Source organism: Pagrus major, chromosome 7 (assembly GCF_040436345.1).
Source record: "Pagrus major chromosome 7, Pma_NU_1.0".
Taxonomy (NCBI): domain Eukaryota; kingdom Metazoa; phylum Chordata; class Actinopteri; order Spariformes; family Sparidae; genus Pagrus; species Pagrus major.
This window is the reverse complement of record NC_133221.1, coordinates 31,666,589-31,680,204: the sequence shown is the minus strand read 5'-3', so window position 1 is coordinate 31,680,204 and position 13,616 is coordinate 31,666,589. Positions and strand designations below refer to the sequence as shown.

General features: G+C 41.1%; 1 protein-coding gene across 1 annotated transcript in view; it reads left to right on the top strand.

Annotated features, from left to right (window-relative positions):
• The first annotated feature begins 1,301 nt into the window (after positions 1-1,301).
• Positions 1,302-13,616, top strand: part of asxl1 (ASXL transcriptional regulator 1) — a 30,549-nt gene continuing 18,234 nt past the window's right edge. The window contains exon 1 of the mRNA XM_073469985.1: positions 1,302-1,637. Coding sequence (XP_073326086.1) covers positions 1,581-1,637 — 57 coding nt within the window. The 5' untranslated portion in view covers positions 1,302-1,580. The remainder of the gene's footprint in view (positions 1,638-13,616) is intronic.

Genomic DNA, 13,616 nt, shown 5'->3' with positions numbered 1-13,616 from the left:
TTTAGCAAGTGGAACAGTCAGTCTGATCTCCAGTAAAAATATAAATACTGCGGCCAGCCGTGCATAACACTGCATGATGATGAAATACCTTGATGTCTGACAGAAGGCCGAACATGTTTGGTGAGTCGAGCTTATGTGTTAGAACTGAGTGAAACGGGACAAGTACTGGGCCTTTATTAGACCCAAAGAAGAATATCACAGGGATCAGTAGTCCTTACATACTCAAACTTCTGCTGTTAGCGGTCACAACAGGGTCTGGATGGATGAATTCTGCTGAATTATTATTTTTTAATAAAGATGATATTAGAAAAATATGTAAATATGTGATGCAGACTTACCCTATCAATTTTGAAAATCTGATTCTGGGTTTCACATATTTTCTATGTTTCTTTTTTATTTGTTGTGCCACACTGCTCTGTTAAAGGGTCAGGTTACCTAAGGTACAAAAAGTAATATGCTTGTTAGCTTTTTCTGGAGCTTTCAAACCCATTCACAGCCTCCCTCAATGAATGGAGTTTGCTCAGTACTAACAGTACGGTCTTTGTTTCAATTCCTTTTTTTTAAATCACTACTCATCACATTCATCTTGTCACATCACACAGCCCTAGTCTGGATTAAATATTTTATGAAAGCATTGCAGAATCATCACAGTATTGGTACCAAGGTACTGGAGGTTTAAAAATTCAGACTTTGCTGTCAACAGTTCTCATTTGGGATAGAGGCAGAGGTCTCAGACAGCTTTTCCTTCAATGTGGACAAATACAACCAAAACTCTGTATGGATAGATACCACAAGTATATAATAATAATAATAATAATAATAATAATAATAATAATAATAATAATAATAATAATAATAATAATAATAATAATGTAGCAACAGATAAGGCACTGAGGAGCATCCTTCAGCCAGAGAATGGTGTACATACACTGTCCTGATGAGGTACTCCCATGCTACATCCTTGCTGCAAACCTTTTTTGTGTCCTACCTGATTACAACAGTCTGGGTGTTTGTTCTGTGATTTAAAGACCTAATAGTGAAAATATCATAGGATTCTAAATGAGCCTGATGTGGACTCAATTGTTACATAGTATGTGGTTAATATATATCTGTGTGGTGGAGAGGGGAAAGATCAGTCCAAACTGTGCCATTATGATATCAAATATAAGTATTTGTATGCAGCATGTGTTCAACTATAGTGTTTGCATGCGGAGGGCAGGACGCTGTTTTGTTGCATTCCTGCGGAGTGTTTGACCTTTGACCTGGTTGTTGCATTCCATAGAGGCTTGTCCTGCAGCAGCAGCAGCAGCACCACCATCAACACCACAGCTATCCCTGCACTGACATTGCTTCTATGCCACCGAGAGACGATGTGTGTTGAGCTAGTTTAGACAAGGCACTGAAAACAATAGCGACAACCATCAGATACTAGCAGGCACCAGTGCATCGTCCCGAGCTAAGAGGAACGTTTTGTTTTGGGTCCCTACATAGTTAACCTGGATCGTAGTTAGCCCGTTTGCTAAGCAGCTAAATCGCCATCGTATTGAGGTTGAGACACAGCAGACACCAGCGCAGAGGAAATGAAGGACAAACAAAAGAGAAAGAAGGAGCGGACCTGGGCTGAGGCTGCTCGCATGGTAAATAGTATCTTCTAAGCGTTTAACTAGCTGTGTACATTATGTGTGAATTAATGGTTGATGATGAATCCAATTGTGTTGTTGTGTTTGGACATTCCCCTCGCGACCACAGCCTGAAATCTGCTATATCAGCTAGCTATAACCTAGCAGTGCTAATCTAGCCAGCAAGCAGGTTGTTTGGTGTAAATGTAACTGGGGAGCACATTGTACAAGTGCTGCATGTATTTCTGGCTGCTGACATAAAGAGCTACGCAACGCAACATGCTAACATTGGCTAGCAGCTAACATCCACCTTTCGTATTTTAAGCTCTTTGTTTGCTAGGCAGCAAGCTAGCTAGCCACACGCTAACTACCATCCGAGCAACCTAAGTAATTGACTTAAAAGATACGCTGGCGGTACGATACGTTTACCCACCTTTTGTGCACAAACCAGTTAGTAAAAGTTGACCTTGTTAAACTCGTAACGTTAATGTACGGTCAACGTGGTGTAATAGTAGCTAATGTTGTTGACCACAATGCACGCTAACATTAGCAAAGCTAATAGCTAACGGTATCCACTAAATTAGCTGTCCTTTGAATCCACATTACAACGGAATGGTGCAGGAAAATAATAGAAGTCGTGTTAACGTTCGTTAATTCAACCACTCCCTGTCCGAAGATCAACGAGAATCAACATTAATATTTACAAAAAGAAGTATAATCTGATGAAACAGTTGAAAGACTAAGGTTGAACACTGGTGAGCTGGGGGGGGGGGGGGGTTCATATCTACTTAACTGTATGTAATTACATAAAAAGCACACTGACTACTGGGCAGATAGCTACACGTTGGACTAGTACATTGATGATTGCGTAGAATTGTGCTAAAGCAGTGTGTAGTTTTCATCCTCACTGTGAGGATCACCAGCTACATGGGTCTGTTTTGGCTGGATAGGCCCTAGCGTCCTATTGATGCAGTGGGTATATAAAACGAGCAAGCACAGAAAACCACAGTGAAATCTAACCCCCCCCCCCACCCCCCAGTTGAACAGAAAACTACATTCACCGAGTATTAGCAGGGTACAATTTAGATATGGGCTATACTGCCAAAATCTTCTATCACGTTACATGTCACATTTTGTACCACAGTAACAGTATATATATCACTGTTCTATAAATTAAATTAAAACATGGTTTAAAATAACAGCACTATGCTTCATTACAATTTATTATTTCCTTCTTTCATCTGATGAACAATAAAAACAACTGCCTCGCATGAGATAAAAATTGAATTAAAAACAAAAGACTTGAAACCGTAAAACATTCTTATAAAATGGAAGCTTTGGTACCTCCTGCTTTGTATTTACAATTTCACTCTCCTAAATTTTTTGTCATCACTCTCTTCTTCTGTGGCGGTTGGCAAACCAGCTCAAGGTTAAGATTTTCCACTTGCCGTTTTTGAAGACTGCTAACAAAAAGCCCCAGATCAGAGGCAAACTGTGAAACGACTGCCATGTGTGAACTGCTCAAAGATGCGGTCCGGGAGCCTGCCGGCACCTACTGAGTTGCTGACGGGTTGGTGAGCCAGGAACGAGCTACAACCAATGAGAGCAGACACTCTCTGAACCCAGCCTCATCATGCATCCATTTGTATGGAGCAAGCCAAGTAATAGCCAATAGTTCTATCAGACTGCATAAACACAAGCTCTTCAGTAGTTGATACTGTGTTGTCCTTGCTGAACCACAATATGAGCAGGCAGTTTTCAGTGCAAAAATAATCCTTGCTGTCCTCGCATCATAATCCAGCCTCTCACACATTCTTTTCTTTTCTTTCTTGTTTTTTTTCTGCCAAGTAGTGCACCAACAACTTGGACTGCCTGGGCCCCGTCATTCCTGTGTCACATCTCACATGTGTGGTCTTGTAATGTATAAACCACTATCGCTGATCAGTCATGTAGTGTGTAAAGTAGGGGTAAACTGATTATTGGCACAGGCAGGTTATCACGTCCAATATTAAGCATTTTCTGATTATTGGTATCTGTGATTTTTCTGTTGCTGATATTGCTGATAAAGTAAACCAATTTAACAATGTGCTACTTTGGCTCTGATGCAACATCCTCTCACACAATATTCTGCCCACAACAATATCTGATTGGTAACTTGTCACAATTAACAGCTTATAAACACTGAATAATCTGAAGCTGGAAAGTAACTAGTAACTACATTTATCAAATAAATGTAGTGGAGACAAAATATAAAATAGCAGAAGAAAACAAATACTCAAGTAAAGTACCTCACAAATAAGCACAGTACTTTATTAATTGTACTTAGGTTTATGTCATTAACGGTTGTTCGAAATTTAGACAAAAAAAAATTCATTTTTACTGCAAATGAATATCAGTCTCAAATGTCGGATTTCAAATGTCTTGATTTCTAATAATCAGTGTCAGTATCTGCCCTTTGAAAGGTATGTAGTCTGACCAAAGTATTCAATGTGTATTACCATTACCACCACCAGCTGTCACTTTCTCATCACATGAGAACACGGTAATCACTAAGGGTGCCATGAACCTCAATACAATATTGAACCAAAAAATACACCATCCACAGTTTAATACGCACAGTGGGTCTCATTCATGAAACGTGAGCAGAACGAATTTGTGTGTAAACTGTTCGCAGACGGAAATTTACGTGCATCTCGCATTCATCAATATTTTAGTAGCTCCGATCTTTTCGTAGCTACTAACAAAATCTACACATGCTGCTGACCACGCGTAGTGCTTGTGTAAATTTAAGAATGCACATAAATAATGCTTGTCACTATTGGAAATTACAATTTAAATTCATATTGCGCTCTGTTATGTACACAATACGCAGATGCCTTTGAAACACGTGATATAGCCTAAACATATGATAAAAATATAACACATTTAGTTAAAGTAGTTGGCAATTGGCAGGTGTAAGATCCAGATTAGGTTCGTGATTGTGAATTATCTATGTAAATCCACTCAATAGATTACACGTTCTTTCTGCATGTTGAATGATGATAATAAAAATATAGGCTCCAGTGGAGGCATGTCGCTGTCTCCGCCAGGTATAATTCCTGACAGAGAGGTCTCCCCAATTATCCCCGCGATGCGCTCGTCTGCAGTTGATAGCTGCGACTGTGAGCCTCCTCCTCCTGTGGCTGATATATTTCTTTTGTGTGAGGTTATGCGTTTCTTTGCCTCCAGTTTCATGTCAAACCATTTACGCTTCACCTCGGACATGGTTCTTTGGACTACAGAGACAATATTGACGGCATCTGTCACCTCCCTCCAGGCCTTCGCTTTGCCTGTCCCTGTCACACCACTGCTAACAGATGAAAATAATTTTTTTTTTCTTAATTCCACTTCACCCAAAAGTATTTCTATCTCCGCTTCCGCAAAGTTCTTTTTTCTTTCTCTCCCTTTCTTCGTTTGCGCCATGACTGACAGGTCGACTGGATGCAGCTACACCTCCTTATATGGTGGTCATTGGCAATTCATGGGCGGGGATTTATGCTAATAGCTGATTACCGGGAGCGCGCTGTCACTTTACGATGGATTGGCATTCACGATCATACACACGTGTTTACGATCAGATCTGAGTTTCCCGCGGTGTTCATGAATCCGGAGTAGGTTTTTAGTAGCGTAGGCTTTTATGTGCAAATCTACGCACACATTTACTAACGTTTCATGAATGAGACCCAGTGTGCGGATATTTGGTTTTGTGGTTAAGTTTTGCGTTACTTCTTTCCATGCGTTTCTTGCCAAATTGGCTCTGTCAGTGTGTCCTGTAGTGAGAGCAGGTTGGTGTGTAACCAGATAATTCCCCCTTCCTGAGAGTAATAGACAGTTACTGTAAGTATGCAAATGTATAAAACAGTGGACAGAAAAGGTACTGCTAGCACAGTGTGACTCTAGCCGCCTACACGAGTGGAAACACTTAAAACTAGGGCTGTCAATTGATTTAAAATATTTAATCGTGATTAATTTGCACAATTATCCAAAGTTAACTCGAGATTAATCGCACATTTTTTTTATCTGTTCTAAATGTAGCTTAAAGGGATATTTTTTTCAAGTTTCTAATACTCTTATCAACATGGGAGTGGACAAATATGCTTGCTTTATGCAAATGTATGTTAAGTATTATTGCAACAATCCAAAACAATGACAGATACTGTCCAGAATATTCTCCAGAATAACCTCAAAGATACTGCATGCTCAAAAAATATGCTGAAAGCATAACATGGCAAACTCAAACCATACAAGCAACAACAGATGGGCATATTGACCTGAATGTAACATTCCTTAGTAATACTAACATAATGTAGTGTCCAACCTTACACTTGTAAAGGTTAACTAAACAATGTTAATCGGCCTGCAAGCTGTAGCCAGCCATTTAGCTATCACTGTTGGAAGTTTGTCTGATGTAGAGTTGTCCAGGCGTCTCCGTTGCAAAGTAATACAGCCTTGTGTTGAATGAAAGAAAATCAAAATGGAACACAGGAATAGATGGATAACTGATATTGCACTTCTTCTTCATCTTGTATACAATCAATTATGTTTATGTAAAATAGGCTTAGCACAAGCTATTTTTGAATTTATATTTCTCAGATTTATACATGGGCTACCAGCTGTGAGCTGTCAAGGACGAAAGTGCACTTTTACTTTTGAAATTATTTTCCTTTTTATTATACCAGTACTTTTATACAAGTTTATTTATCTGACATTTTACAATACACAAGTAATGTAAAACAATTATTGTTGTTGCTAATAAGCTAAATAAAGAGAGAATTTGGAATAGTAATTTTGTAGCTTTTTTTTCTCCTCACAATGCGTTCTGAACCGAACCAAAATCATGATCCAAAAACAGAGGTACATATCGAACCATGGGCTAACTGTATCGTTGCACCCCTAGTAAGCACAGGGTTTGTATGGGTGCTGGAAATACCTGAAAATGCTACGATTTAATGTGGTGTTTTCAAGGTTTGAAAAGTACTTGGAATTTGGACAAAGCGCTTGCATTTGTAACTACATTGATGTCATAATGAAATGCTATGTGACTTAATAGTTAGCTTTTTAGATATTAGAAATAAAAGTTGAAGCCTACTTGTGCACAAAATGAAGACCCTCTGCTCGAGCCTTGCTTGCAGATCTCTGCATGTGGTTGAAACGAAGACCAAAACCTTATGCAACATAAAAAGGTAAGCTGAAGTTGGGAGTTTTCGATTAGGCCAAAGTTGAACTAAAATTGGGTATAAGTTTGTTTGCTCACAGTTCGGTTTTCAGCACAGCACGAAGCAAATCTCCTGCGGGGCTGCTGACAGCGAAGAGTCGATCATAGGATGATGGTAGTAGTAGGACGACGGCAGTAGAAGAGTCTGTCTGGTTCCAGGTAGTTTAGCCAACAGTGGTGTTTTTCCACCAGCACTTTTGACTGCGCCGACTCAAACCAAGCCGCGCTGCTTTGCTTTTCCATCACCAGTTTTACTGCGCAGATTTGAGCCATGCCACGCACGCGGTGGACCTGCTCCGGTTTAGGGCCAAGCTGTGCCCGCCCCAGCTCCAAGCACGCTGCAGTGATGTCTCACGACTGCTACTGATACTCAGCTAATGTTTGTGCAGAAAACCTGAGAGAAAGACGTTTTTACAAGTCAGTGTGTTCAGCTCTCAGTCCTTAAGTAGCTTTTCACTGAATCTCTTTAGTTTCTCCCGCCTGTTTATACTTTCAAACATCTGCTGTGTTTTACTGTTTCATCGTGTTTGATTTCAGCTGTTTTGGGAGTTGTGTTTAGTTACTGCTGGTGTAAATGCAATGCTCCTTATAATGCTGCATCATAGGGCTGCTCAATTATAGAAAAAATCATAATCACGATTATTTTGGTCAATATTGAAATCACGTTTATTTAAACGGTTATTTTTGAGGTTGGAAACATGATGCATTTATTCAGCATTTCTCTCAAAAAAATACACAAAATGTTCAAATTGAAAAATACAAAATGTTCAAATCGAAAATAATGTACAAATATGTATCCAACAGTTCTGCAATTTCTATAAAACATTTAATGAATAAAATAAATATACTTAGAAAATCAAATAAGACAAACGATAGGGTACATATCGTTAGCTAAAAAGTATCCAATGGCAGCTGTTATTTTCTTGTGCCTATCCGAATTTGACGGATAAGGAGTCACATTATACAGTGTGTCTGAGATCGATGTCTGACTCTGCGTTGATGCTGTGGGGGTTGTGGCCTTGTCTTTGCGAGGGGTGAAATTTCACTGCGCCTCTGATGCACCTCCGGAGGTAGTATCAGAGGCGTAGTATTTGCGAACCGAACCAGCCAGCGGCGCGGAGCGAGCATGTGTCGATCTGATGGTGTTCACTGTCTAATAACTAAACAGATCCTTCACTCAACAAAATAAAGAGAAATGTCTCTCAAAGCAACGTTACAGGACCAAACAACAGTAACGTAGTAACTGGTAGTGTCTTTGGCAACTTATATGAGGAAAAAAATACTGCAGTTGAAAGTGGAGAAGTGTCTGTCCAACCGACTCTTCGTCACAATTCTGCCCGAAAAAGAGCGTCTGTCCCCGGCAAAAAACTAATACTCGCCAAGTGTTTGTCGCGGTGAAAAAAATCACCGCGAAGGTCAGCCCTCCCGACCGAGACTTCAGTGAACTCCATAAAACAGCATCCCTCCCCGTGAGTGACAGTCAGACAGCATCCTGTTGACTGATGGCGATAGTGTAATAATGTAATTTAGAGAAAAACGTAACTTGAGTGAGTGCCAGTCAGCAGGGCCGCGTTGAATGCTTTGGGGGAGGGACTGAATTGTGCATGCACGTCTCTTTCAGAAAATCTCTAGGCCTACTGCCAAATAAATTGTTTCAATTCGATTATATTAGTTTGGAGATCGTTTGATCCAAAAATCGAAATCACGATCAAAATTCGATTAATTGCACAGCCCTACTGCATCATTAGAAAAGCTTTTAAATGACCAAATAAGAGGGGGCTTTTATTATGAAGAAGTTACAGAAAATGAAACAGGTTTTTAATTGAGTTAGTGGTATCACTTTGTTAGCAATTATTCTTCGATAGTACTGTGGGGATTGGGACAAGCACTTCATTAGTTTAAGACATACCTTCAAGCAGGTAGCTCAGTTGTGGTAGAAATGCAAATCCCTGCCGTGCCAAGCTGCCGCACCGTGTCAAATCGAGTAGAGCTCGGCTGGCAGATGTAATGGAAAAACGCCATTAGAGTCATCATCATTGGAGCAACTGACAGACTGGTCCCGTCTCACATTGCCTTCTGTTTCTATCACCCTTCTCCACTTCAGTCACACTTTTGTTTTGTTATCATCTAGACTTGGTTTGTAACGTTTACAGCCTGCCAAGCTGTTGCTCCTGTCTACAGTGACACCGGTAAAAGAACTATAGTGTGTCGACTTGGGATCTTATTGACAGATTATTTTAATCATTGAGTTTTCGGGAACAAACCTAAGAATGCCAGTCATGAACCCTTGGCTAAGTGCGCCTGTTTTAAAACACATTTTTAAAATTTATTTTTTATCTGTGGATGCGGAAGATCACTGTAGGACCAGTATGCTTCACCGGCAGAGCAATGGCAGATGATCAGAGGCAGAGTAGAACAGGTCAGTAGTCGGGCATGCTATAGAGTGGTGAAGTTGGTAGTCCTAAAACCCCAAAATCAGTTAGCATTTTTCTACGTCCGGTTCCATCCTCTTAAATTCTGTGCGTTTTTTTAAAGTTGGTTTTCGGTTAAATGCTTGAAAATTAGGTCTGTGGTCACCACAGGCTTCAGATATTTACACGTTTTGTTCTATGACAATAAATACATCATTAAATGTCCAACAATTTACTTATAAAGCGCTTACTTTGTAGCCCCACTCACACTGCCCTTTCAATGCGGTAATCATGCACCGATACTTGCCTCGCCATCTGTGAAAGTTACAGATGCGGAGAGGGGTAACAGTTTCCCTCTGGCTCTGATCCGCCTCCAGAGGTAGTATCAGAGCCACAGCACAGGCGAGACGGCGTCTGTGTGAATGGAAAAGCCGGCAGCGCGTAACAGGGGTGTATCAGTCTGATGGTGTTCACGGTCTGACAAATAAACAGATCTTTCACTCATCAAATAAAAGAGAAATGTCCCACATTAAACCCACAAAGCAACATTACAGGACCAAACAACAGTAATGTGGTAACCGGTAGTGTCTTTGGCAACTTATATGAGGAAAAAAAATCAATCACTACATCCATACGTGGAAAAGCCTATGTCATCCTGTCTATCCTACTGACTCTTCATCACATTTCTGCCCAAAAAACAGCGTCTGTCCCCGGTAGCAGAGCCGGGCAAGTCCCGCAGTTGAATTGGCGGTGATTATGTGACGCAATTTAGGGCAAAAAACTTTAACTCACTATGCCTTCGTCTCCCTCCATTATTGTGAGACTTCACAAGACTTCAGTGAACCACAAAAGTGGTGTTCATCTATGAAGATTATCTTGCTGAACAAAATGTGTTGGTATCATAAACATGTGTTTGCCACAGAGTTTATTTTCGGCGATATTCCAAAATCCAATTCAAGAATCCCATAGCCCTTTTGTACTGGGAACCAGGGCGATGCCAACTTTCTGGGATACCCTACAAAAATTCGTCATCCCTACACCACTCTATTTAACATGGTTTAATGCTACAGAGGGAACACAACCGACATTTCTTTGTGCACATTGAGGATAAATACACTGTAGAATCAGTTTGACTTCAGGGCACTGTAAATGCATTTAAAGCGCATGTATTTACAGACAAATTTTTGTAGGGTATCCCATAAAGTTGGCATCGCCCTGGATCGCCCTAGATGCCAACTTTCTGGGACACTACAAAAATTTGTCATCCCTACACCACTCTATTTAGCATGGTTTAATGCCACAGAGGGGACACAACCAACATTTAAAAGTACACTTAAAGTACATTTTTTTGTCATCCTGTCTGTCCTACCGACTCTTTGTCATATTTCTGCCCAAACAGCATCTATCCCCGGCAGCAGAGCCAGGTGGCTCACGCAGCTGAAATTTTGTGACGCGATTCTGAGCAAAAAACTTTAACACACCATGTCTTTGCGCCTTCCACTATTGTGTTGTTGTAGTTACTGTCTCTGGCAACTTGGTTGAAAAGAAATCACTGCGACAGTCAACCCGAGACTTCAATGAACTTTTCCCCCAGAAAACAGTAGGGATGTACATCCCAAGTTTATCATGGTACAATATTATATTGATTCTTTGGACAACAATACGATATTTGCAGATATCCGCCACAATTTCAATTTCAATTTGATTCAATACAGGGGCCTGCGATCGATATGAGATGATATCATGTAACCATTTAACACAATAAGTTACATTTATATCAACTCACAAAAAGCAACTAAGATATGATTTGAAAATTGTATTACTAAACTCTTCAGGGAAATATTACTTTATCAATGGTTCCATTTAAATGGAAAACAATCTATTCTTTTGAATAAAAAGAAACGACTGTTTAGAAAGGAGTTGCACATAGATGGAAATGGGAATTTCAAAATAAAGTCATATCTTAATGATCGCAGCAATATGAATTGATGTGTTCACTTTGCATTGATGTATTGGATCATTGATCATTGAATCGATATATCAATCCAGGTCGATATCGTTACACCACTAGAAAACAGCATCCCTCCTCGCGAGTGAGAGCCACACAGCACCCGCTATTTACCGATTGCTTATGTTATTATGTAATTTAGAGCAAAAGACGCAACTTTTGTCATATTCCACGATATATGGTGGGTCAGAATCTCATTCACAACACATTATAACAGCATCTATATGATTATAAATAGTCGGCAGATACAACGTTATGACGCGTGCAATCATGTCTCTTTTGGCTCTGCAACACCAGCATGCTGTATGAAATAACACACTGGAGCGGCTTCTTCAGTGTGAACAACCAAAAGCAGCGTAAAGGTGAGCCTTCGTTGCGGTGATAATGCGGAATCTCTGTGTGAAAAGGGCTAGTGTGGGGGTATCACTCCATGGCCCGTGCGTTGTGACTCCGCCAGAGTAGGTAAAGAATGCCGGTTTGATTCAAGTATGAATATACATCAAATTTACATGGCAAAAGAAAAACCAGTATGGCAACAAAAAAAGTGCATGTATTTACAGTGCCCTGATGTCAAACTGATTCTACAGTGTATTTATCGTCAATGTATACAAAGAAATGTCAGTTGTAGGGCGCCCATTAGCTCAGTTGGTTGAGCGGGCGTCCCATGTGCAGAGGCTTTGCCCTCGCTGCAGTGGCCCAGGGTTCGAGTCTGGCCTGGACCCTTTGCTGCATGTCACCCCCCCTCTCTCACCCTGTTTCCTGTCATCTCTCTGAAGCTGCCCTATCAATAAAGCCATAAAAGGCCAAAAAAACACAACACAAGGGAACACAACCGACAATACAAGTTGAGAGACAGTAACTACAACAGCACAGTAATGGATGGCGACAAAGACATAGTCAGTTAAACTTTTTTGCTCTAAATCACGCCACATAATCACCGCCAATTCAACAGCGAGACTCGCCTGGCTCTCTAGCGGGGGACAGATAGGAATGTGACGAAGAGTCAGTAGGACAGACAGGATGACACAGGCTTTTCCAAGTATGGATGCTGTATTTTTTTCCTCATGTGAGATGCTGAAGACACGACCTGCTACCACATTACTGTTGTTTGGTCCTGTAGCGTCGCTTTGCGGGTTGAAGTGTGGGACATTTCTCTCTTACCTGATGAGTGAAGGATTTGTTTAGTTGTCAGACTATGAACACCATCAGACCGTCACACCCCTGTTGGCTTTTCCATTCACACATTTGGGTGTTCCAACAAGACAATGATCCCAAACACGCATCAAAAGTGTTAAAGGAATGGCCTAATTAGGCTAGAATTAAAGTTTTGGAATGGCCTTCCTAAAATCCTGACTTGAACGTGATTGAGAACATGTGGACTTTGCTGAAAAAACAAGTTAATGACAGGAAGCTATGAACAAATTCAGCTGAATTTCACCAAATCTGTTAAGAGGAGTGGTTGAAATTTCAGCGAGAGGCCTGCCAGAAGCTTGTGGATGGCTATCAAAAAAGTCTAACTGGGGTGAAAATGGCCAAGGGACATTTAGCCAAATATTGGGCGTACTGATGAAGGTTCTCAGTCATCCAAGTCATGGTAATACTAAGTGCTATATTGTAGGCAACTGGACGTGTTTCAGTTTCCCAAAGATGTTTCACCTCTCATCCGAGAGACTTCTTCAACCACAGACGGTTGCTCTCTCCTTATCCTTCCTGACTGATTCTTCTCTAGTTTTGTGTTCTGCTAGTGTCCTTGTCACTACTGGTAGCATGAGATGGTACCTACAGTCCAATCAGGTTGAACAGGTAGTCCAGCTCCTCCAGGTTGGCACATCCATACATGCGGTCGCAAGAAGGTTTGCTGTGTCTCCCAGCACAGTCTCAAGAGCATGGAGGAGATACCTGGAGACCGGCCGTTACATGAGGAGAGGTGGACAGGGCCGTAGAAGGGCATCAACCCAGCAGCAGGACCAGTATCTGCTCCTTTGTGCGAGGAGGAACAGAAGGATCGCTGCAAGTGCTCTACAAAATGACCGCCAGCAGGCTACTGGTGTGCATGTTTCTGACCAAACTGCCAAAAGCAGACTCCATGAGGGCAAAACGTTTTCTAGTGGGACCTGTGCTCACAGCCCAGCACCGTGCAGCTCAATTGGCATTTACGAGAGAACATCAGAATTGGCAGGTCTGCCATCGGCCTCCCGTTCTCTTTACAGATGAGAACAGGTTCACACTGAGCACATGTGACAGGTGTGCAAGAGTCTGGAGACGCCGTGTTGAAGGTTATGCTGCCTGGAACATCATCCAGCATGACCAGTTTGGCGGTGGGT